This window comes from Coturnix japonica, unplaced genomic scaffold (genome assembly GCF_054131305.1).
Source record: "Coturnix japonica strain WE unplaced genomic scaffold, WE-NBRP24 Scf203, whole genome shotgun sequence".
NCBI classification, from domain to species: Eukaryota; Metazoa; Chordata; class Aves; order Galliformes; family Phasianidae; genus Coturnix; species Coturnix japonica.
In genome coordinates this window covers 16,482-43,670 of record NW_028189106.1, presented here as the reverse complement: position 1 = coordinate 43,670, position 27,189 = coordinate 16,482, and the positions used below count along the sequence as shown (strand labels likewise).

At 52.7% G+C, this 27,189-nt stretch overlaps 1 protein-coding gene across 1 annotated transcript in view; it reads right to left on the bottom strand.

Moving 5' to 3' along the window:
* Positions 1–1,033: 1,033 nt before the first annotated feature.
* Positions 1,034–27,189, bottom strand: part of LOC107307872 (voltage-dependent L-type calcium channel subunit alpha-1F-like) — a gene marked incomplete at its 3' end in the record, with an annotated part of 30,199 nt that continues 4,043 nt past the window's right edge. Inside the window, exons 3-13 of the mRNA XM_085535861.1 lie at positions 26,527–26,764; positions 24,645–24,750; positions 19,616–19,755; positions 15,591–15,733; positions 12,610–12,762; positions 9,890–10,086; positions 6,932–7,035; positions 6,141–6,295; positions 5,961–6,044; positions 2,678–2,765; positions 1,034–1,060 (exon numbers count right to left, since the gene is read on the bottom strand). Of these exons, the coding sequence (XP_085391987.1) occupies positions 1,034–1,060; positions 2,678–2,765; positions 5,961–6,044; positions 6,141–6,295; positions 6,932–7,035; positions 9,890–10,086; positions 12,610–12,762; positions 15,591–15,733; positions 19,616–19,755; positions 24,645–24,750; positions 26,527–26,764 (1,435 nt within the window). The remainder of the gene's footprint in view (positions 1,061–2,677; positions 2,766–5,960; positions 6,045–6,140; positions 6,296–6,931; positions 7,036–9,889; positions 10,087–12,609; positions 12,763–15,590; positions 15,734–19,615; positions 19,756–24,644; positions 24,751–26,526; positions 26,765–27,189) is intronic.

The following is a 27,189-nucleotide window of genomic DNA, read 5'->3' as shown; positions in this document are numbered from 1 at the left end:
GGTATATTGAGGGATATTGGGGGGATATTGGGGGAATAAGGGGATATTGGGGGAATTGGGGGGGATATAGGGGGGATAAGGGAGGATATTGGGGGATTTGGGGTATATCGGGGGATATTGGGGGATTTTTGGGGGGATATTGGGGGAATTGGGGGGATATTGGGGGATATAGGGGAAATAAGGGGTATTGGGGGGATTTGGGGGGATATTGGGGGAATAAGGGGATATTGGGGGGATATTGGGGAAATAGGGGATATTGGGGGAAATATGGGATATTGGGGGATATTGGGGGATATAGGGGAATAATGGGATATAGGGGGGATATAGGGACATATTGGGAAAATGAGGGGATATTGGGGTATATTGGGGGGTATAGGGGGAATAAGGGATTTTGGGGGTGATTGGGGGGCTATCGGGGGATATGGGGTATTGGGGGGTTTGGGGGTATATCGGGTGATATTGGGGGATATTGGGGGGATTTGGGGTATATCGGGGGATATCGGGGGATTTGGGGTATATAGGGGTATATTGGGGGATATTGGGGGATATTGGGGGATTTGGGGTATATCGGGAATATTGGGGTGTATTAGGGGAAATGGGGAAATATTCGGGGGGATTTGGGTATATCGAGGGATCTTGGGGGGATTTGGGGGCATATCGGGGGATATTGGGGGGATTTGGGGGGATCGGGGGATATTGGGGGGATTTGGGGTATATCGAGGGATATTAGGGATTTGGGGTATATCGGGGGATATGGGGGGATTGGGGTATATGAGGGAGATCAGGGGGATGTGGGGTATATCGGGGGATATTGGGGGCATTTGGGGGGATATCGGGATATGGGGGGATTTGGGGGATATCGGGGGATATTGGGGGGATTTGGGGTATATCGAGGGATATTGGGGGGATTTGGGGTATATCAGGGGATATTGGGGGGATTTGGGGTATATTGAGGGATATTGGGGGGATTTGGGGTATATCGGGGGTTATTGGGGGGAATTTGGGGCACAGTTTCCCCCGTTTCTCAACTCACCAGAATTTCGTCTTGGTAATTTTACCCCTGGGGGGGGGGGGGGGGAAGGAAACAACAGAGTTATCCCCAAAACTGTGGGGTCACCATAGGGGGCTGTAGGGTCTATAGGGGGTTGTAGGGTCTATGGGGAGCACCATAGGGGGCTGTAGGGTCTATAGGGTCTATGGGGTGCCCCATATGGGGCTGTAGGGTCTATAGGGGGCTGTAGGGTCTATAGGGAGCACCATAGGGGGCTGTAGGGTCTATAGGGGGCTGTAGGGTCTATAGGGTCTATGGGGTGCACCATAGGGGGGCTGTAGGGTCTATAGGGGGCTGTAGGGTCTATGGGGTGCACCATAGGGGCTGTAGGGTCTATGGGGGCTGTAGGGTCTATGGGGGAGCACCATAGGGGGCTGTAGGGTCTATAGGGTCTATGGGGAGCACCATAGGGGGCTGTAGGGTCTATAGGGGCTGTAGGGTCTATGTGGAGCACCATAGGGGGCTTAGGGTCTCTGGGGGCTGTAGGGTCTATGGGGAGCACCATAGGGGGCTGTAAGGTCTATAGGGGGCTATAGGGCCTATGGGAGCACCATAGGGCTGACGGGTCTATAGGGGGCTGTAGGGTCTATGGGGAGCACCATAGGGGGCTGTAGGGTCTATGGGGAGCACCATGGGGGGCTGTAGGATCTATAGTGTCTATGGGGTGCACCATAGGGGGCTGTAGGGTCTCTGGGGGGCTGTAGGGTCTATGGGGTACACCATAGGGGCTGTAGGGTCTATAGGGTCTATGGGGTGCACCGTAGGGGGCTGTAGGGTCTCTGGGGGGCTGTAGGGTCTATGGGGAGCACCATAGGGGCTGTAGGGTCTATAGGGTCTATGGGGTGCACCATAGGGGGCTGTAGGGTCTATAGGGGGCTGTAGGGTCTATAGGGGGCTGTAGGATCTATGGGGAGAGCACCATAGGGGGGCCGAGGGTCTATAGGCTCTATGGGGTGCCCCATATGGGGCTGTAGGGTCTATGGGAGCACCATAGGGCTGTAGGGTCTATAGGGTCTATGGGGTGCCCCATATGGGGCTGTAGGGTCTATAGGGTCTATGGGGTGCACCATATGGGGCTGTAGGGTCTATAGGGTCTATGGGGTGCACCATATGGGGCTGTAGGGTCTATAGGGTCTATGGGGTGCACCATATGGGGCTGTAGGGTCTATATGGGGCTGTAGGGTCTATAGGGTCTATGGGGTGCCCCATATGGGGCTGTAGGGTCTATAGGGGGCTGTAAGGGTCTATGGGGTGCCCCATATGGGGCTGTAGGGTCTATAGGGGGCTGTAGGATCAATGGGGTGCACCATATGGGGCTGTAGGGTCTATAGGGCCCATATGGGGCTGTAGGATCAATGGGGTGCCCCATATGGGGCTGTAGGGTCTATAGGGTCTATGGGGTGCCCCATATGGGGCCATACGGTCTATAGGGTCTATGGGGTGCCCCATAGGGGCTGTAGGTCTATAGGGGGCTGTAGGGTCTATGGGGTGCCCCATATGGGGATGTAGGGTCTATAGGGGGCTGTAGGGTCTATGGGGTGCCCCATATGGGGCTGTAGGGTCTATAGGCTCTATGGGGTGCCCCATAGGGCTGAGGGTCTATGGGGCCCATATAGGGTCACTCACAGACACTGGTCGCAGGCATTGGGTTGTGTTTCCTCCTCCCCCGCTGTCTCAGTGTTCACCGACGTGGTCTCGCTACCAGGGAGGCTGGCTGTGAATTATGGGGTTTTGGGGTTTATACCCCGATTTTAGGGCTTCTACCCTTATTTTAGGGTTTATCCCCTTATTTATTTTAGGGTTTATCGCCTTATTTTAGTGTTTATCCCCTTATTTTAGGGCTTATCCCCTTATTTTAGGGTTTCTACCCTTAAATTTTAGGGTTTACCCCCTTATTTTAGAGGTTACCCCTTTATTTTAGGGTTTACCCCTTTATTTTAGGGTTTATCCCCTTATTTTAGGGTTTACCCCCTTATTTTAGGGCTTCTACCCTTATTTATTTTAGGGTTTACCCCCTTATTTTGGGTTTTATCCCCTTATTTTAGGGTTTACCCCCTTATTTTAGGGCTTCTACCCTTATTTTACGGGTTCTACCCATATTTTAGGGTTTCTACCCTTATTTTAGGGGTTTCTACCCTTATTTTAGGGTTTACCCCCTTATTTTAGGGTTTCTACTCTTATTTATTTTAGGCTTTATCCCCTTATTTTGGGTTTTATCCCCTTATTTTAGGATTTACCCCCTTATTTTAGGGTTTCTACCCTTATTTTAGGGGTTCAACCCTTGTATATTTTAGGGCTTGTCCCCTTATTTTAGGTTTTATCCCCTTATTTTATGCTTTACCCCCTTATTTTAGGGCTTCTACCCTTATTTATTTTATGCTTTACCCCCTTATTTTGGGTTTTATCCCCTTATTTTAGTGTTTATCCCCTTATTTTAGGGTTCTACCCTGATTTTATGGGTTCTACCCTTATTTATTTTAGGGTTTATCGCCTTATTTTAGTGTTTATCCCCTTATTTTATGGCTTATCCCCTTATTTTAGGGGTTCAACCCTTATATATTTTAGTGTATATCCCCTTATTTTGGGTTTTATCCCCTTATTTTAGGGTTTACCCCCTTATTTTAGGGTTTCTACTCTTATATATTTTAGTGTTTACCCCCTTATTTAGGGCTTCTACCCTTATTTTACGGGTTCTACCCATATTTTAGGGGTTCTTCCCTTATTTTAGGGTTTCTACCCTTATTTATTTTAGGCTTTATCCCCTTATTTTGGGTTTTATCCCCTTATTTTAGGGTTTACCCCTTTATTTTAGGGTTTATCCCCTTATTTTAGGGCTTATCCCCTTATTTTACGGGTTCTATCCTTATTTTAGGGCTTCTACCCTTATTTATTTTAGGGTTTATCCCCTTATTTTAGGGTTTCTACCCTTATTTTAGTGTTTACCCCCTTATTTTAGTGTTTATCCCCTTATTTTAGGGTTTCTACCCTTATATATTTTAGGGTTTACCCCCTTATTTTGGGTTTTATCCCCTTATTTTAGGCTTTATCCGCTTATTTTAGGTTTTATCCCCTTATTTTATGGGTTCTACCCTGATTTTAGGGTTTCTACCCTTATTTTAGGGCTTATCCCCTTATTTTAGGGCTTCTACTCTTATATATTTTAGTGTTTACCCCCTTATTTTAGGGTTTCTACCCTTATTTTACGGGTTCTACCCATATTTTAGGGTTTCTACCCTTATTTTAGGGGTTTCTACCCTTATTTTAGGGTCTCTACTCTTATTTTAGGGCTTATCCCCTTATTTTAGTGGTTCTACCCTTATATATTTTAGGGTTTACCCCCTTATTTTAGGGCTTCTACCTTTATATATTTTGGGTTTTATCCCCTTATTTTGGGTTTTATCCCCTTATTTTAGGGCTTATCCCCTTATTTTAGGGGTTCTACCCTTAAATTTTAGGGTTTCTTCCCTTATTTTAGGGGTTCAACCCTTATATATTTTAGGGCTTGTCCCCTTATTTTAGGTTTTATCCCCTTATTTTATGGGTTCTACCCATATTTTAGAGTTTCTACCCTGATTTTAGGGTTTACCCCCTTATTTTAGGGCTTCTACCCTTATTTATTTTAGGCTTTATCCCCTTATTTTGGGTTTTATCCCCTTATTTTAGGGTTTACCCCTTTATTTTAGGGTTTACCCCCTTATTTTAGTGTTTATCCCCTTATTTTATGGCTTATCCCCTTATTTTAGGGCTTCTACCCTTATATATTTTAGGGTTTACCCCCTTATTTTGGGTTTTATCCCCTTATTTTAGGGTTTACCCCTTTATTTTAGGGTTTATCCCCTTATTTTGGGTTTTGTCCCCTTATTTTAGAGGTTACCCCTTTATTTTAGGGTTTACCCCCTTTTTTTAGGGTTTATCCCCTTATTTTAGGGCTTCTACCCTTATTTATTTTAGGGTTTACCCCCTTATTTTGGGTTTTAACCCCTTATTTTAGGGTTTCTACCCTTAAATTTTAGGGTTTATCCCCTTATTTTAGGGTTTCTACCCTTATTTTACGGGTTCTACCCATATTTTAGGGTTTCTACCCTTATTTTAGTGTTTACCCCCTTATTTTAGGGTTTACCCCCTTATTTTAGGGTTTCTACCCTTATTTTACGGGTTCTACCCATATTTTAGGGCTTCTACCCTTATTTTAGGGGTTCTTCCCTTATTTTAGGGTTTCTACTCTTATTTTAGGGCTTATCCCCTTATTTTAGGGGTTCAACCCTTATATATTTTAGGGCTTATCCCCTTATTTTACGGGTTCTACCCTGATTTTATGGGTTATACCCTTATTTATTTTAGGGCTTATCCCCTTATTTTACGCTTTATCCCCTTATTTTAGGGTTTACCCCTTTATTTTAGGGTTTACCCCCTTATTTTAGGGTTATCCCCTTATTTTAGGGCTTTCCCCCTTATTTTAGGGCTTCTACCCTTATATATTTTGGTGTTTACCCCCTTATTTAGGGCTTCTACCCTTATTTTACGGGTTCTACCCATATTTTAGGGGTTCTTCCCTTATTTTAGGGTTTCTACTCTTATTTTAGGGCTTCTACCCTTATATATTTTAGGGTTTATCCCCTTATTTTAGTGGTTCTACCCTTATATATTTTAGGGCTTATCCCCTTATTTTAGTGTTTATCCCCTTATTTTAGGCTTTATCCCCTTATTTTAGGGTTTAGCCCTTTATTTTAGGGTTTCTACCCTTATTTTATGGGTTCTACCCATATTTTAGGGGTTCTTCCCTTATTTTAGGGCTTCTACCCTTATATATTTTAGTGTTTACCCCCTTATTTTAGGGTTTACCCCCTTATTTTGTGTTTTATCCCCTTATTTTATGCTTTACCCCCTTATTCTCATTGCCGTTCGTTACCGTGTGTATCCGTGGAGTGACTCGCGTGTCGCAGCCATTTGAGCCGCGGTTTCCTCTTCCCCATCAGCTCCTCCGTCGTCAGCCCTATAGGGTCGAGAACAAGAAAACAACAGGACAACCCTATACGTGTATATATGGGGAGGGGTCTTATATCCCCCCCCCCCCAATTTGGGGTCATACGGTGCTTCTCGTGCTCGTCCTCGTCCCCCTCCATGTCCTCGGCCTGTGTGATCCATTCCATGTAGCCCCTCAGATCCTCCTCCAGCTGCTGCTTCTCCCGCAGCTTCTGGAAGTCGCCGCGAGCTTTGGCCTTCTCACGTTCCTTGGAGAACTCACTACAGAGATGAACATGGTAATTACATGCTAATGACATGCTAATGGCATGCTAATGACATGCTAATGACAGGCTAATGACATGCTAATGACACATGACATGCTAACGGCACGCTAATGACATGCTAATGACACACTAAAGACACGCTAGTGACACACTAATTATACACGACATGCTAATGACACACTAATGACACATGACATGCGAACAACACGCTAATGGCACACTAATGACATGCTAACAATACGCTAATGACATGCTAATGACATGATAATGACACACAACAAGCTAACGGCACGCAAACGACACGATAATGACATGATAATAACACACAACATGCTAACAACACGCTAATGACATGCTAATGACATGCTAATGACACGCGACATGCTAACAACATGCTAACAACATGGTAACGACATGCTAATGACACGCTAATGTCACGCTAATGTCACGCTAACGACACGCTAACGACACGCTAACGACACGCTAACGACACGCTAACGACACGCTAACGACACGCTAACGACATGCTGCCGACACGCTAATGACATGCTAATGACATGCTAACGACACGCTAACGACATGCTAACGACATGCTAATGACACGCTAATGACACGCTAACGACACGCTCACCCGCTGAGCACTCCCAGCACCAGGTTGAGGACGAAGAAGGATCCGAAGATGACGAGGCTGACGAAGTAAATCCAGGGCAGCTCGTGGCCCATGGCGTCCTGCATCTATAGGGGATGGAGGGCGGCCCCATAGCGTCTATGGGGCGCCCCATAGGGGCTGAAGGGTCTATGGGGGGCTGTAGGGTCTATGGGGTGCCCCATAGGGGGGCTGTAGGGTCAATGGGGGGCTGTAGGGTCTATGGGGGGGCTGTAGGGTCTATGGGGAGCACCATAGGGGGCTGTAGGGTCTATAGGGTCTATGGTGAGCACCATAGAGGTCTATAGGGTCTATAGGGTCTATGTGGATCCCCATAGAGGTCTATAGGGTCTATAGGGTCTATGTGGATCCCCATAGGGGTCTATAGGGTCTCTAGGGTCTATGTGGATCCCCATAGAGGTCTATAGTGTCTATGTGGATCCCCATAGGGGTCTATAGGGTCTATAGGGTCTATGTGGATCCCCATAGGGGTCTATAGGGTCTATAGTGTCTATGTGGATCCCCATAGGGGTCTATAGGGTCTATAGGGTCTCTAGGGTCTATGTGGATCCCCATAGAGGTCTATAGGGTCTATGTGGATCCCCATAGAGGTCTATAGGGTCTATAGGGTCTATGTGGATCCCCATAGGGGTCTATAGGATCTATAGTGTCTATGTGGATCCCCATAGGGGTCTATAGGGTCTATAGGGTCTATGTGGATCCCCATAGGGGTCTATAGGGTCTATGTGGATCCCCATAGATGTCTATAGGGTCTATAGGGTCTATGTGGATCCCCATAGAGGTCTATAGGGTCTCTAGGGTCTATGTGGATCCCCATAGGGGTCTATGGGGTCTCTAGGCTATATGTGGATCCCCATAGATGTCTATAGGGTCTATAGGGTCTATGTGGATCCCCACAGAGGTCTATAGGGTCTATAGGGTCTATGTGGATCCCCACAGAGGTCTATAGGGTCTATAGGGTCTATAGGGTCTATAGGGTCTATAGGGTCTATGTGGATCCCCATAGGGGTCTATAGGGTCTATGTGGATCCCCATAGAGGTCTATAGGGTCTATAGGGTCTATGTGGATCCCCATAGAGGTCTATAGGGTCTATAGTGTCTATGTGGATCCCCATAGAGGTCTATAGGGTCTATAGTGTCTATGTGGATCCCCATAGGGGTCTATAGGGTCTATAGTGTCTATGTGGATCCCCATAGGGGTCTATAGGGTCTATAGTGTCTATGTGGATCCCCATAGGGGTCTATAGGGTCTATAGTGTCTATGTGGATCCCCATAGGGGGCTATAGGATCTATAGTGTCTATGTGGATCCCCATAGGGGTCTATAGGGTCTATAGGGTCTATGTGGATCCCCATAGAGGTCTATAGGGTCTATGTGGATCCCCATAGGGGTCTATAGGATCTATAGTGTCTATGTGGATCCCCATAGGGGTCTATAGGGTCTATAGGGTCTATGTGGATCCCCATAGTGGTCTATAGGGTCTATAGGGTCTATGTGGATCCCCATAGGGGTCTATAGGGTCTATAGGGTCTATGGGTGTTGCAGAGGGGCTGTAGGGTCTATAGGGGGCTGTAGGGTCTATATGAGGCTGTAGGGCCTATGGTGTGCCCCATAGAGGTCTATAGGGTCTATAGGGTCTATAGTGTCTATGTGGATCCCCATAGGGGTCTCTAGGGTCTATAGGGTCTCTAGGGTCTATGGGGATCCCCATAGGGGTCTCTAGGGTCTATAGGGTCTATGTGGATCCCCATAGGGGTCTATAGGGTCTATAGGGTCTCTAGGGTCTATGTGGATCCCCATAGAGGTCTATAGGGTCTATGTGGATCCCCATAGAGGTCTATAGGGTCTATAGGGTCTTTGTGGATCCCCATAGGGGTCTATAGGGTCTATAGTGTCTATGTGGATCCCCATAGGGGTCTATAGGGTCTATAGGGTCTATAGTGTCTATGTGGATCCCCATAGAGGTCTATAGGGTCTATAGGGTCTATAGGGTCTATGTGGATCCCCATGGGGGTCTATAGGGTCTATAGGGTCTATAGGGTCTATGTGGATCCCCATAGGGGTCTATAGGGTCTATAGGGTCTATGTGGATCCCCATAGGGGTCTATAGGGTCTATAGGGGGCTGTAGGGTCTATAGGGGGCTGTAGGGTCTATATGAGGCTGTTGGGCCTATGGTGTGCCCCATAGAGGTCTATAGGGTCTATAGGGTCTATAGTGTCTATGTGGATCCCCACAGAGGTCTATAGGGTCTCTAGGGTCTATGTGGATCCCCATAGGGGTCTATAGGGTCTCTAGTGTCTATGTGGATCCCCATAGGGGTCTCTAGGGTCTCTAGGGTCTATGTGGATCCCCATAGGGGTCTATAGGGTCTATAGTGTCTACGTGGATCCCCATAGGGGTCTATAGGGTCTCTAGGGTCTATGTGGATCCCCATAGGGGTCTATAGGATCTATAGTGTCTATGTGGATCCCCATAGGGGTCTATAGGGTCTATAGGGTCTATGTGGATCCCCATAGGGGTCTATAGGGTCTATGTGGTTCCCCATAGAGTTCTATAGGGTCTCTAGGGTCTATGTGGATCCCCATAGGGGTCTATAGGGTCTATGTGGATCCCCATAGAGGTCTATAGGGTCTATAGGATCTATAGTGTCTATGTGGATCCCCATAGAGGTCTATAGGGTCTATAGGATCTATAGGGTCTATGTGGATCCCCATAGAGGTCTATAGGGTCTATAGGGTCTCTAGGGTCTATGTGGATCCCCATAGGGGTCTATAGGGTCTCTAGGGCCTATGGTGTGCCCCATAGGGGTCTATAGGGTCTATAGGGGGCTGTAGGGTCTATAGGGGGCTGTAGGGCCTATGGTGTGCCCCATAGGGGTCTATAGGGTCTATAGGTTCTATAGGGTCCCTATGGGGTCTGACCCAGTACAGGACGTCGGTCCAGCCCTCCATGGTGATGCACTGGAACACCGTGAGCATCGCGAAGAAGAAGTTGTCGAAGTTGGTGATTCCCCCGTTGGGACCCTCCCAGCGGCCGCGACACTCAGTGTTGTTCTGGGGGCACGAGCGGCCGTGACCCGAGAACGCGCACGGGGACGGGTCGTCCTCAGACTCCAGGTCTGTGGGGTAAAGGAATGGGGTCATCGGGAACCCTATAATGGGGTTATGGGGCAGATATGGGGACGGGTCGTCCTCAGACTCCAGGTCTATGGGGTATAATAGGGTGGGGTTCAGAAACCCTATATGGGGGTTATGGGGTAGTTATAGGGGTGGTAGGGGAGCTGGGGGGGTTATAGGTCGTCCTCAGACTCCAGGTCTATGGGGTATAATAGGGGGGGGGGTTCAGAAACCCTATAAGGGGGTTATAGGGCAGATATGGGGACGGGTCATCCTCGGACTCCAGGTCTATGCGGTATAGGATAGGGGGCGTTGGAAGCCATATGAGGGGGTTATGGGGTAGTTATGGGGGTGGTAGGGGAGCTGGGGGGTTTATAGGGCAGATATGGGGACGGGTCGTCCTCGGACTCCAGGTCTATGGGGTATAATAGGGTGGGGGGTTCAGAAACCCTATAAGGGGGTTATAGGGCAGATATGGGGATTGGGGGCATTGGAAACCCTATAATGGGGTTATGGGGTGGTTTAAAGGGTTATAGGGCAGATATGGGGACGGGTCGTCCTCGGACTCCAGGTCTATGGGGTTAAAGGATTGGGGTTATGTGGCTGTTTATAGGGTTATAGGGCAGATATGGGGACGGGTCATCCTCGGACTCCAGGTCTATGGGGTAAAGGAATGGGGGCATTGGAAGCCATATAATGGGGTTATAGGGCAGATATGGGGACGGGTCGTCCTCCGACTCCAGGTCTATGGGGTAAAGAATTGGGGTTATGGGGCTGTTTATAGGGTTATAGGGCAGATATGGGGACGGGTCGTCCTCGGACTCCAGGTCTATGGGGTAAAGAATTGGGGTCATCGGAAACCCTATAAGGGGGTTATGGGGCTGTTTATAGGGTTATAGGGCAGATATGGGGACGGGTCGTCCTCCGACTCCAGGTCTATGGGATTAAAGGAATGGGGTCATCGGAAACCCTATAATGGGGTTATGGGGTATTTTGGGGGGGATATAGGGTATTTAGAGGGGTTATAGGGTAGTTAATGGGGGTTATAGGGCAGATATGGGGACGGGTCGTCCTCGGACTCCAGGTCCATGGGGTATAGGGGGGGGGTTCAGAAACCCTATAATGGGGTTATAGGGCAGATATGGGGACGGGTCATCCTCGGACTCCAGGTCTATGGGGTTAAAGGAATGGGGGCACTGGAAGCCATATAAGGGGGTTATGGGGCTGTTTATAGGGTTATAGGGTAGTTTATGGGGGTTATAGGGCAGAAACCCTATAATGGGTTTATGGGGACGGGTCGTCCTCGGACTCCAGGTCTATGGGATATAGGGTGGGGGGCGTTGGAAGCCATATAATGGGGTTATGGGGTGGTTAAGGGGGGATATGGGGTTATAGGGCAGTTATGGGGACGGGTCGTCCTCGGACTCCAGGTCTATGGGGTATGGGGGGGGGGGCTTCAGAAACCCTATAATGGGGTTATGGGGTGGTTAAGGGGGGATATGGGGCTATAGGGTAGATATGGGGACGGGTCGTCCTCGGACTCCAGGTCTATAGGATATAGGGGGGGGGGGCTTCAGAAACCCTATAATGGGGTTATGGGGCTCTTTAGGGGGGATATGGGGTTATAGGGCAGATATGGGGACGGGTCGTCCTCAGACTCCAGGTCTATGGGTATAGGATAGGGGTCATCGGGAACCCTATAAGGGGGTTATGGGGCAGATATGGGGACGGGTCGTCCTCGGACTCCAGGTCTATGGGGTATAGGATAGGGGGGCGTTGGAAACCCTATAAGGGGTTATGAGGTGGTTTGGGGGGTTATGGGGTATTTAGAGGGGTTATAGGGTAGTTTATGGGGGTTATAGGACAGAAACCCTATAATGGGGTTATGGGGCTCTTTAGGGGGGATATGGGGTTATAGGGCAGTTATGGGGACGGGTCGTCCTCGGACTCCAGGTCTATGGGGTTAAAGGATTGGGGGCTTCAGAAACCCTATAATGGGGTTATGGGGTGGTTAAGGGGGGATATGGGGTTATAGGGCAGATATGGGGACGGGTCGTCCTCGGACTCCAGGTCTATAGGATATAGGGGGGGGGGCTTCAGAAACCCTATAATGGGGTTATGGGGTGGTTTAAAGGGTTATAGGGCAGATATGGGGACGGGTCATCCTCGGACTCCAGGTCTATAGGGTTAAAGGGTTGGGGGCGTTGGAAGCCATATAATGGGGTTATGGGGTATTTTAGGGGGGTTATGGGGCAGTTAATGGGGTTATGGGGTTGTTTAGGGGGTTATGGGGCAGTTTAAATGGTTATGGGGCAGTGTAGGGTGTTATGGGGCAGTTTATGGGGTTATGGGGCAGTTTATGGGGTTATGGGGTATTTTAGGGAGGTTATGGGGCAGTTTATGGGGCAGTTTATGGGGTTATGGGGCAGTTTATGGGGCAGTTTATGGGGTTATGGGGCAGTTTAGGGTGTTATGGGGCAGTTAATGGGGTCCTAATGGGGTGGGGGGGTCTTTAATCCCCTCACCCGACCCTATATAGAAACAAGTCTTGTGCATCCGCCCTATAAAGAGCTCGAGGCCGATGATGGCGTAGATGATGATGACGAAGAGGACGAGCAGAGCGATGTGAAGTAACGGCACCATGGCCTTCATGATGGAATTGAGGACAATGTGGAGACCTGGGGAGACCCATAGAGACCCATAGAGACCCATAGAGACCCCATAGAGACCCATAGAGACCCCATAGAGACCCCATAGAGACCCACCACCCCATAGAGACCCCATAGGGACCCCACACCCCATAGAGACCCCATAGAGACCCCATAGGGACCCATAGGGACCCATAGAGACCCACCACCCCATAGAGACCCCATAGGGACCCCATAGAGACCCCATAGGGACCCATAGAGACCGGATAGAGACCCACCACCCATAAGGACCCCATAGGGATCCCATAGAGACCCACCACCCATAAGGACCCCAGAGGGACCCCATAAAGACCCCATAGAGACCCACCACCCCATAAAGACCCCATAGAGACCCACCACCCATAAGAACCCCATAGGGACCCCATAGAGACCCCATAGGGACCCATAGAGACCCACCACCCCATAGAGACCCACCACCCCATAGAGACCCCATAGAGAACCCATAGAGACCCACCACCCCATAAAGACCCCATAGAGACCCACCACCCCATAGAGACCCCATAGAGTCCCCACACCCCATAGAGACCCCATAGGGACCCCATAGAGACCCCATAGGGACCCATAGGGACCCATAGAGACCCACCACCCCATAGAGACCCCATAGGGACCCCATAGAGACCCCATAGAGATCCCATAGAGACCCCACACCCCATAGAGACCCCATAGAGACCCCATAGAGACCCCATAGAGAACCCATAGAGACCCACCACCCCATAGAGACCCCATAGAGAACCCATAGAGACCCACCACCCCATAAAGACCCCATAGAGACCCACCACCCATAAGAACCCCATAGGGACCCCATAGAGACCCCATAGGGACCCATAGAGACACACCACCCCATAGAGACCCCATAGGGACCCCACACCCCATAGAGACCCCATAGAGACCCCATAGAGACCCACCACCCCATAAAGACCCCATAGAGACCCACCACCCATAAGAACCCCATAGGGACCCCATAGAGACCCCATAGGGACCCATAGAGACCCACCACCCCATAAAGACCCCATAGAGACCCCATAGAGAACCCATAGAGACCCACCACACCATAAAGACCCCATAGAGCCCCCACACCCCATAGAGACCCCATAGAGAACCCATAGAGACCCACCGCCCCATAGAGACCCCATAGGGACCCCATAGAGACCCCATAGAGAACCCATAGAGACACACCACCCCATAAAGACCCCATAGAGACCCACCACCCCATAAGGACCCCATAGAGACACCATAGGGACCCATAGAGACCCACCACCCCATAGAGACCCCATAGAGACCCCATAGAGACCCACCACCCCATAAAGACCCCATAGAGACCCCATAGAGACCGCCCACCCCATAGAGACCCCATAGAGCCCCCACACCACATAGAGACCCCATAAGGACCCCATAGGGACCCCATAGGGACCCATAGAGACCCACCACCCATAAGGACCCCATAGGGACCCCATAGAGACCCCATAGGGACCCATAGAGACCCCATAGAGACCCACCACCCATAAGGACCCCATAGGGACCCCATAAAGACCCCATAGGGACCCATAGGGACCCCATAGAGACCCACCACCCATAAGGACCCCAGAGGGACCCCATAAAGACCCCATAGAGACCCCATAGGGACCCATAGAGACCCACCACCCCATAAAGACCCCATAGGGACCCACCACACCATAAAGACCCCATAGGGACCCCACACCCCATAGAGACCGCATAAAGACCCATAGAGACGCACCACCCCATAGAGACCCCATAGAGACCCCACACCCCTATAGAGACCCCATAGAGTCCCCACACCCCATAGAGACCCCACAGGGACCCCATAGAGACCCCATAGGGACCCATAGGGACCCATAGAGACCCACCACCCCATAGAGACCCCATAGGGACCCCATAAAGACCCCATAGAGACCCACCACCCCATAAAGACCCCATAGAGACCCACCACCCCATAGAGACCGCATAGAGTCCCCACACCCCATAGAGACCCCATAGGGACCCCATAGAGACCCCATAGGGACCCATAGGGACCCATAGAGACCCACCACCCCATAGAGACTCCATAAAGACCCACCACCCCATAGAGACCCCATAGGGACCCCACACCCCATAGAGACCCCATAAAGACCCATAGAGACGCACCACCCCATAGAGACCCCATAGAGACCCCACACCCCTATAGAGACCCCATAGGGACCCCACACCCCATAGAGACCCCATAGGGACCCCATAGAGACCCCATAGGGACCCATAGAGACGCACCACCCCATAGAGACCCCATAGAGACCCCACACCCCTATAGAGACCCCATAGGGACCCCACACCCCATAGAGACCCCATAGGGACCCCATAGAGACCCCATAGGGACCCATAGGGACCCATAGAGACCCACCACCCCATAGAGACCCCATAGGGACCCCATAGAGACCCCATAGGGACCCATAGGGACCCATAGAGACCCACCACCCCATAGAGACCCCATAGGGACCCCATAGGGACCACATAGGAACCCATAGAGACCCCATAGAGACCCACCACGTCATAAAGACCCCATAGGGACCCCATAGGGACCCCATAGGAACCCATAGAGACCCCATAGAGACCCACCACGTCATAAAGACCCCATAGGGACCCCATAGGAACCCATAGGGACCCATTCAGACCCACCACCCCATAGAGACCCCATAAGGACCCCATAGAGACCCCATAGGAACCCATAGAGACCCACCACCCCATAGAGACCCCATAGGGACCCCATAGATCTCCCCCTATATAAAAGCCCCGACCCTATAACTTACTGGGGACCCCGGAGACCAGCCGGAGGGGTCTCAGGACCCTAAAAGCTCGTAGGGCCTTGACATCGAAGCCCCCCGGTTTCCCACTCATGTGATGGGCTTCACCCGGTTTATGGGATATTTGTTCCAGGATGACACTAAAAAGCCTAAAAAGGGGGGGAGGAATTATAGGGTCAGAGCCCCCACCCCATTAAAGATGAGGGTCTGACCCTATAATGGCAATGAATGGGATGGGGGGGGGTCTGACCCTATAATGGCAATGAATGGGATGGGGGGGGTCTGACCCTATAATGGCAATGAATGGGATGGGGGGGGGTCTGACCCTATAATGGCAATGAATGGGATGGGGGGGGGTCTGACCCTATAATGGCAATGAATGGGATGGGGGGGGTCTGACCCTATGGGAGGGGGGGGGTCTGACCCTATAATGGCAATGAATGGGATGGGGGGGGTCTGACCCTATAATGGCAATGAATGGGATGGGGGGGGGTCTGACCCTATAATGGCAATGAATGGGATGGGGGGGGGTCTGACCCTATAATGGCAATGAATGGGATGGGGGGGGTCTGACCCTATGGGAGGGGGGGGGTCTGACCCTATAATGGCAATGAATGGGATGGGGGGGGTCTGACCCTATAATGGCAATGAATGGGATGGGGGGGGGGTCTGACCCTATAATGGCAATGAATGGGATGGGGGGGGGTCTGACCCTATAATGACCCCCTTTATCTCTATGGGGGGGGGTCTGACCCTATAATGGCAATGAATGGGATGGGGGGGGGGTCTGACCCTATAATGGCAATGAATGGGATGGGGGGGGGGGTCTGACCCTATAATGGCAATGAATGGGATGGGGGGGGGTCTGACCCTATAATGGCAATGAATGGGATGGGGGGGGTCTGACCCTATAATGGCAATGAATGGGATGGGGGGGGTCTGACCCTATAATGGCAATGAATGGGATTGGGGGGGGGGTCTGACCCTATAATGGCAATGAATGGGATGGGGGGGGTCTGACCCTATAATGGCAATGAATGGGATGGGGGAGGGGGGGTCTGACCCTATAATGGCAATGAATGGGATGGGGGAGGGGGGGTCTGACCCTATAATGGCAATGAATGGGATGGGGGGGGTCTGACCCTATAATGGCAATGAATGGGATGGGGGGGGTCTGACCCTATAATTACCCCCTTTATCTCTATGGGGGGGGTCTGACCCTATAATGACCCCCTTTGTCCCTATGGGGGGGTCTGACCCTATAATGGCAATGAATGGGATGGGGGGGGGTCTCTGAATGGGATGGGGGGGGTCTGACCCTATAATGACCCCCTTTGTCCCTATGGGGGGTGTCTGACCCTATAATGGCAATGAATGGGACGGGGGGGGGTCTGACCCTATAATGGCAATGAATGGGATGGGGGGGGTCTGACCCTATAATGGCAATGAATGGAATGGGGGGGGGTCTGACCCTATAATGGCAATGAATGGGATGGGGGGGGGTCTCTGAATGGGATGGGGGGGGTCTGACCCTATAATGACCCCCTTTGTCCCTATGGGGGGTGTCTGACCCTATAATGGCAATGAATGGGACGGGGGGGGGTCAGACCCTATAATGGCAATGAATGGGATGGGGGGGGTCTGACCCTATAATGGCAATGAATGGAATGGGGGGGGGTCAGACCCTATAATGGCAATGAATGGGATGGGGGGGGTCTCTGTATGGGATTGGGGGGGGTCTGACCCTATAATGACCCCCTTTATCTCTATGGGGGGGGGTCTGACCCTATAATGACCCCCTTTATCTCTATGGGGGGGGTCTGACCCTATAATGGCAATGAATGGGATGGGGGGGGTCTGACCCTATGGGATGGGGGGGGGTCTGACCCTATAATGGCAATGAATGGGATGGGGGGGGTCTCTGTATGGGATTGGGGGGGGGTCTGACCCTATAATGACCCCCTTTATCTCTATGGGGGGGTCTGACCCTATAATGGCAATGAATGGGATGGGGGGGGGTCTGACCCTATAATGGCAATGAATGGGATGGGGGGGGGTCTGACCCTATAATGGCAATGAATGGGATGGGGGGGGTCTGACCCTATAATGGCAATGAATGGGATGGGGGGGTCTGACCCTATAATGGCAATGAATGGGATGGGGGGGGGTCTGATCCTATAATGGCAATGAATGGGATGGGGGGGGTCTGACCCTATAATTACCCCCTTTGTCCCTATGGGGGGGGTCTGACCCTATAATGGCAATGAATGGGATGTGGGGGGGTCTGACCCTATAATGGCAATGAATGGGATGGGGGGGGTCTGACCCTATAATGGCAATGAATGGGATGGGGGGGTCTGACCCTATAATGGCAATGAATGGGATGGGGGGGGGTCTGACCCTATAATGACCCTCTTTATCTCTATGGGGGGGGTCTGACCCTATAATGGCAATGAATGGGATTGGGAGGGGGGTCTGACCCTATAATGGCAATGAATGGGATGGGGGGGTCTGACCCTATAATGGCAATGAATGGGATGGGGGGGGTCTCTGTATGGGATGGGGGGTCTCTGTATGGGATGGGGGGGGTCTCTGTATGGGATGGGGGGGGGTCTCTGTATGGGATGGGGGGGGTCTCTATATGGGATGGGGGGTCTCTGTATGGGATTGGGGGTCTCTGTATGGGATGGGGGGTCTCTATATGGGATGGGGGGGGTCTCTGTATGGGATGGGGGGGTCTCTATATGGGATGGGGGGTCTCTGTATGGGATTGGGGGTCTCTGTATGGGATGGGGGGGGTCTCTGTATGGGATGGGGGGGGTCTCTGTATGGGATGGGGGGGGTCTCTATATGGGATGGGGGGTCTCTGTATGGGATGGGGGGGGTCTCACCCTATAATGGCAATGTATGGGATGGGGGGGTCTCTGTATGGGATGGGGGGGGTCTCTGTATGGGATGGGGGGGTCTCTGTATGGGATTGGGGGGGTCTGTGTATGGGATGGGGGGGGTCTCTGTATGGGATGGGGGGGGTCTCTGTATGGGATGGGGGGTCTCTGTATGGGATGGGGGGGGTCTCTATATGGGATGGGGGGGGTCTCTGTATGGGATGGGGGGGTCTCTGTATGGGATGGGGGGTCTCTGTATGGGATGGGGGGGGTCTCTGTATGGGATGGGGGGGTCTCTGTATGGGATGGGGGGGTCTCTGTATGGGATTGGGGGGGGTCTCTATATGGGATGGGGTGGGTCTCTGTATGGGATGGGGGGTCTCTGTATGGGATGGGGGGGGTCTCTGTATGGGATGGGGGGTCTCTGTATGGGATGGGGGGGTCTCTGTATGGGATGGGGGGGGGTCTCTATATGGGATGGGGGGTCTCTGTATGGGATGGGGGGTCTCTGTATGGGATTGGGGGGGGTCTCTATATGGGATGGGGGGGTCTCTGTATGGGATGGGGGGGTCTCTGTATGGGATTGGGGGGGGTCTCTATATGGGATGGGGTGGGTCTCTGTATGGGATGGGGGGTCTCTGTATGGGATGGGGGGGGTCTCTGTATGGGATGGGGGGTCTCTGTATGGGATGGGGGGGTCTCTGTATGGGATGGGGGGGGGTCTCTATATGGGATGGGGGGGTCTCTGTATGGGATGGGGGGTCTCTGTATGGGATGGGGGTTCTCTATATGGGATGGGGGGGTCTCTGTATGGGATGGGGGGAGGTCTCTGTATGGGATGGGGGGTCTCTGTATGGGATGGGGGGTCTCTATATGGGATGGGGGGGTCTCTGTATGGGATGGGGGGTCTCTGTATGGGATGGGGGGGGTCTCTGTATGGGATGGGGGGGTCTCTGTATGGGATGGGGGGGGTCTCTGTATGGGATGGGGGGTGTCTGTATGGGATGGGGGGGTCTCTGTATGGGATGGGGGGGGTCTCTATATGGGATGGGGGGTCTCTGTATGGGATGGGGGGGTCTCTGTATGGGATGGGGGGGGTCTCTGTATGGGATGGGGGGTCTCTATATGGGATGGGGGGGGTCTCACCCTACAATGACGATGACGAAGTCCAATAGGTTCCACCCGTTTCTGATATAAGCGCTGGGGTGTAACACCAGCCCATAAGCGATGATCTTTAGGAACGTCTCCACCGTGAAGATGATGAGGAACACGTACTCCACCTGCTCCTATAGGGACAAATAGGACCCCAATGTTACACCACAATGGCCTTAAAACCCCATAGGGACTAAGGGACCCCTATGGCCATAACCCCCCTATAGGGACAATAGGACCCCCCAATGGCCATAAAACCCCATAGGGACAAAAGGACCCCCCCCATGGCCATAAATCCCCTATAGGGACAAAGGAACACCCCTATAGGGACTAAGGAACCCCCCTATAGGGACAAAGGGACCCCCCCATGGTCATAAAACCCCATAGGGACAAAGGGACCCCCCTATAGGAACAATGGGAACCCTCCCTATAGGGACAAAGGGACCCCCCCATGGCCATAAACCCCCTATAGGGACAAAGGGACCCCTCTATAGGGACAAAGGGACCCCCCCATAGGGGCTAAGGGACCCCCCTATAGGAACAATGGGACTCCCCCCCATAGGGACAAAGGGACCCCCCCCCATGGCCATAAATCCCCTATAGGGACAAAGGGACCCCCCTATAGGGACAAAGGGACCCCCCCCCCATAGGGACAAAGGGACCCCCCCCCATGGCCATAACCCCCCAAAGGGACAAAGGGACCCCCCCATGGCCATAAATCCCCCTATAGGGACAAAGGGACCCCCCTATAGGAACAAAGGGACCTCCCTATAGGGACAAAGGGACCCCCCCATGGCCATAAATCCCCTATAGGGACAAAGGGACCCCCCCATGGCCATAAAACCCCATAGGGACTAAGGGACCCCCCCATGGCCATAACCCCCCCATAGGGACAAAGGGACCCCCCTATAGGGACTAAGGGACCCCCCACATGGCCATAAAACCCCATAGGGACAAAGGGACACCCCTATAGGGACTAAGGGACACCCCATGGCCATAAACCCCATAGGGACAAAAGGACCCCCCCATGGCCATAACCCCCCCATAGGGACAAAGGGACCCCCCCATGGCCATAAACCCCCATAGGAACAAAGGGACCCCCCTATAGGGACAAAGGGACCCCCCCATGACCATAAAACCCCATAGGGACAAAGGGACCCCCCCCATGGCCATAAATCCCCTATAGGAACAATGGGACCCCCCCCTATAGGAACAATGGGACCCCCCCATGGCCATAATCCCCTATGGGGACAAAGGGACCCTATAGAAACAATGGGACCCCCCCATGGCCATAAATCCCCTATAGGAACAATGGGACCCTATAGGAACAATGGGACCCCCCCATGGCCATAAATCCCCTATAGGAACAAAGGGACCCTATAGAAACAATGGGACCCCCCTATAGGGACAATGGGACCCTATAGGAACAATGGGACCCCCCCATGGCCATAAATCCCCTATAGGAACAATGGGACCCTATAGAAACAATGGGACCCTATAGGAACAATGGGACCCCGCTATAGGGACAATGGGACCCTATAGAAACAATGGGACCCCCCTATAGGGACAAAGGGACCCTATAGGAACAATGGGACCCCCCTATAGAAACAATGGGACCCCCCTATAGGGACAATGGGACCCTATAGAAACAATGGGACCACCCTATAGGGACAAAGGGACCCTATAGAAACAATGGGACCCCCCTATAGGGACAATGGGACCCCATAGGAACAATGGGACCCCCCCATGGCCATAAATCCCCTATAGGAACAATGGGACCCCCCCCTATAGGGACAAAGGGACCCCCCCATGGCCATAAATCCCCTATAGGAACAAAGGGACCCTATAGGAACAATGGGACCCCCCTATAGGGACAATGGGACCCTATAGGAACAATGGGACACCCCCATGGCCATAAATCCCCTATAGGAACAATGGGACCCCCCCTATAGGAACAATGGGACCCCCCCATGGCCATAAATCCCCTATAGAAACAATGGGACCCCCCCATAGGGGCTAAGGGACCCCCCCATGGCCATAAATCCCCTATAGGAACAATGGGACCCTATAGATACAATGGGACCCCCCCATGGCCATAAATCCCCTATAGGAACAATGGGACCCTCCCCTATAGGAACAATGGGACCCCCCCATGGCCATAAATCCCCTATAGGAACAAAGGGACCCTATAGGAACAATGGGACCCCCCCATGGCCATAAATCCCCTATAGGAACAATGGGACCCTATAGAAACAATGGGACCCCCCCATGGCCATAAATCCCCTATAGGAACAAAGGGACCCTATAGGAACAATGGGACCCCCCCATGGCCATAAATCCCCTATAGGAACAATGGGACCCTATAGAAACAATGGGACCCCCCCATGGCCATAAATCTCCTATAGGAACAATGGGACCCTATAGGAACAATGGGACCCCCCCCATAGGGGCTAAGGGACCCCCCCATGGCCATAAATCCCCTATAGGAACAATGGGACCCCCCCATGTCCCCCCCCATCCCATCTGTCCCTTTCTATGGGGGGGGGGGGGTTGGGCATTAAATCCGGATTAAAACCCCCCCCATGTAAACAGCTTAAAGGCCTGACCCACATCGAGCCCCCCCCATATTAGATTGGGGGGGGTCCAACATAAAGCCCCCCCCCATATTAAATTGGGACACCCCATATTAAATTAATGGGGTTGGGGGGGGGGGTCCAACATGAAGCCCCCCCCCCATATTAATTTGAATTGGGGGGGGGTCTCCAATACCAGGTTATGGTTGGGGCCGGGGGGGCACACATCAAGCCCCCCCCCATATTAAATTAAATGGGGGGTGGGGTCCAATACCAGGTTATAGTTGGGGGGGGGGGGTCCAACATCAAGCCCCCCCCCCCATATTAAATTAAATGGGGGGGGGTCTTCAATACCAGTTTATGGTTGGGGGGGGGGTCCAACATGAAGCCCCCCCCATATTAATTTGAATTGGGGGGAGGTCTCCAATACCAGGTTATGGTAGGGGGGGGGTCCAACATGAAGCCCCCCCCCCATTAAAATTAAATGGGGGGGGGTCCAACAATACCAGGTTATAGTGGGGGGGGGTCCAACATGAAGCCCCCCCCCATATTAATTTTAATTGGGGGGGGGTCTCCAATACCAGGTTATAGTTGGGGGGGGGGGTCCAACATCAAGCCCCTCCCCATATTAAATTAAATGGGGGGGGGTCTCCAATAATACCAGGTTATAGTTGGGGGGGGGTCCAACATGAACCCCCCCCCCATTAAAATTAAATGGGGGGGGGTCCAACAATACCAGGTTATAGTTGGGGGGGGGTGTCCAACATGAAGCCCCCCCCCCCCAATATTAAATTAAATGGGGGGGGGGTCTCCAATACCAGGTTATAGTTGGAAGGGGGGGGTCCAACATGAAGCCCCCCCCCCCCATATTAAATTAAATGGGGGGGGTGCCCAATACCAGGTTATAGTTGGGGGGGGGGTCCAACATGAAGCCCCCCCCCTATTAAATTAATGGGGTGGGGGGGGCAATAATACCAGGTTATGGTAGGGGGGGGTGGCACATATGAAGCCCCCCCCCATATTAATTTGAATTGGGGGGGGGTCTCCAATACCAGGTTGTAGTTGGGGGGGGGTCCAACATGAAGCCCCCCCGCATATTAAATTAATGGGGTGGGGGTGCAATAATACCAGGTTATGGTAGGGGGAGGGGGGTCCAACATGAAGCCCCCCCTCCTATTAAATTAAATTGGGGGGTGGTCTCCAATACCAGGTTATAGTTGGGGGGGGGGGTCTAACATGAAGCCCCCCCCCTATTAAATTAATGGGGTGGGGGGGGCAACAATACCAGGTTATGGTGGGGGGGGGGGTCCAACATGAAGCCCCCCCCCCATATTAATTTGAATTGGGGGGGGGTCTCCAATACCAGGTTGTGGTTGGGGGGGGTTCCAACATCAAGCCCTCCCCATATTAAATTAAATGGGGGGGGGTCTCGAATACCAGGTTATAGTTGGGGGGTGGGGGGGTCCAACATGAAGCCCCCCCCCCATATTAATTTGAATTGGGGGGAGTCTCCAATACCAGGTTATAGTTGGGGGGGGGGTCCAACATCAAGCCCCCCCCCCAATATTAAATTAAATGGGGGGGGGTCTCCAATACCAGGTTATAGTTGGAAGGGGGGGGTCCAACATCAAGCGCCCCCCCCAATATTAAATTAAATGGGGGGGGGTCCAATACCAGGTTATAGTTGGAAGGGGGGGGTCCAAAATGAAGCCCCCCCCCTATTAAATTAATGGGGTGGGGGGGGCAATAATACCAGGTTATGGGGGGGTGCGGGGGGGCACATATGAAGCCCCCTCCCATATTAATTTGAATTGGGGGGGGTCTTCAATACCAGTTTATGGTTGGGGGGGGGGTCCAACATGAAGCCCCCCCCCCCCATATTAATTTGAATTGGGGGGGGGTCTCCAATACCAGGTTATATTTGGGGGGGGTCCAACATGAACCACCCCCATATTAAATTAAATGGGGGGGGGGGTCCAATACCAGGTTATAGTTGGGGGGGGGGGTCCAACATCAAGCCCCCCCCCATATTAAATTAATGGGGTGGGGGGGGCAATAATACCAGGTTATGGTGGGGGGGGGGGGCACATATGAAGCCCCCCCCCCATATTAATTTGAATTGGGGGGGGGGTCTCCAATACCAGGTTATAGTTGGGGGGGGGTCCAATATCAAGCCCCCCCCCTATTAAATTAATGGGGTGGGGGGGGCAATAATACCAGGTTATGGTGGGGGGGGGGGGCACATATGAAGCCACCCCCCCATATTAAATTAAATTGGGGGGGGGTCTCCAATACCAGGTTATGGTTGGGTGGGGGGGGTCCAATATCAAGCCCCTCCCCTATTAAATTAATGGGGTGGGGGGGGCAATAATACCAGGTTATGGTGGGGGGGGGGTCCAACATGAAGCCCCCCCCCCCATTAAATTAAATTGGGGGGGGGTCTCCAATACCAGGTTGTGGTTGGCGGCGTTGGAATCGTCCTCGGGGAAGGGGATGTAGACCCCCAACGCGACGCAATTGGCGAAGATGGTGGCCAGGATCAGGACGTCGAAGGGTCTTTTTGTATGGGGGGGGGGGGCACAAAAAAAAGACCCCCCCCCATTTAGAAATGACCACATAGAATGAGCCCCCCCCATATGGGGTCCCATAGGACCCCATAGACCCCATAGGGACCCCATATATTATGTGCCCCCCATAGACCCCATAGGGACTCCTCCCCCCCCCATAGGACCCCATAGACCCCATAGGGACCCCATATATTATGTGCCCCCCATATGGGGTCCCATAAGACCCCATAGACCCCATAGGGACTCCTCCTCCCCCCATAGGACCCCATAGACCCCATAGGACCCCATAGACCCCATTGGGACTCCTCCCCCCCCCAGGACCCCATAGACCCCATAGGACCCCATAGACCCCACTGGGACTCCTCCCCCCCCCCCAGGACCCCATAGACCCCATAGGACCCCATAGACCCCATAGGGACTCCTCCCCCCCCCCCATAGGACCCCATAGACCCCATAGGGACTCCTCCCCCCCCCCCCATAGGACCCCATAGACCCCATAGGGACTCCTCCCCCTCCCCATAGGACCCCATAGACACCATAGGGACTCCTCCCCCCCCCATAGAACCCCATAGACCCCATAGGACCCCATAGACCCCATAGGGACCCCATATATTATGTGCCCCCCATAGACCCCATAGGGACTCCTCCCCCCCCCCATAGGACCCCATAGACCCCATAGGGACTCCTCCCCCCCCTATAGGACCCCATAGACCCCATAGGGACCCCATATATTATGTGCCCCCCATAGACCCCATAGGGACTCCTCCCCCCCCCCATAGAACCCCATAGACCACATAGGACCCCGTAGACCCCATAGGGACCCCATATATTATGTGCCCCCCATAGACCCCATAGGGACTCCTCCCCCCCCCCCATAGGACCCCATAGACCCCATAGGACCCCATAGACCCCACTGGGACTCCTCCCCCACCATAGGATCCCATAGACCCCATAGGGACTCCTCCCCACCCCATAAAACCCCATAGACCCCATAGGGACTCCTCCCCCCCCCATAGGACCCCATAGACCCCATAGGACCCCATAGACCCCATTGGGACTCCTCCCCCCCCCATAGGACCCCATAGACCCCATAGGACCCCATAGACCCCATAGTGACTCCTCCCCCCCTCATAGGACCCCATAGACCCCATAGGGACCCCATATATTATGTGCCCCCCATAGACCCCATAGGGACTCCTCCCCACCCCATAGGACCCCATAGACCCCATAGGGACTCCTCCCCACCCCATAGGACCCCATAGACCCCATAGGGACTCGCTCCCCCCCATAGGACCCCATAGACCCCATAGGGACTCCTCCCCCCCCCCATAGGACCCCATAGACCCCATAGGGACTCCTCCCCCCCCCATAGGACCCCATAGACCCCACTGGGACTCCTCCCCCCCCCATAGGACCCCATAGACCCCATAGGACCCCATAGACCCCACTGGGACTCCTCCCCCCCCATAGGATCCCATAGACCCCATAGGGACTCCTCCCCACCCCATAAAACCCCATAGACCCCATAGGGACTCCTCCCCCCCCCATAGGACCCCATAGACCCCATAGGACCCCATAGACCCCATAGGGACTCCTCCCCCCCCATAGAACCCCATAGACCCCATAGACCCCATAGGGACCCCATATAATATGTGCCCCCCATAGACCCCATAGGGACTCCTCCCCACCCCATAGAACCCCATAGACCCCATAGTGACCCCATATACCCTGTGCCCCCCCCCCCGACCCCATAACCCCCCCTTACTTCCACTCCACGATGTTTATGGCCGCTCTCCTTATAGGGTTATTCAGTCGGAGGCAGAATAGGGCCCGGGGGGATCGATGGACCCCCCCCCCCGCCCCCTGTTGTCCCTTATGTTTCATATGGGGGGGGCGACGATGCCTTTGTCCCGGGGGGGTCCCATGATCCGTCCCCCCCCCATTGATTTCGGTTCCTGACCCCATAACGGCTTCGGATGTAGGGGATAGTCCTATAGGGTGAGCTATAGGGTTTGGGTTGGTTAATGGGGTGAGCGATGACCCCCCCCAACCCTCCCTATAATATAATGAGACCCCAAAAGGAAACAACCCCAAATACCCCACGATCCCATTGAGAACCCCATAAAAACCCCATAGACCCCATTAACAACCCCAAATACCCCACGATCCCATTGAGAACCCCATAAAAACCCCATAGACCCCATTAACAACCCCAAATACCCCACGATCCCATTGAGAACCCCATAAAAACCCCCATAGACCCCATTAACAACCCCAAATACCCCACGATCCCATTGAGAACCCCATAAAAACCCCCATAGACCCCATTAACAACCCCAAATACCCCACGATCCCATATAACCCCCATAGACCCCATTAACAACCCCAAATACCCCACGATCCCATAAACCCCCATAGACCCCATTAA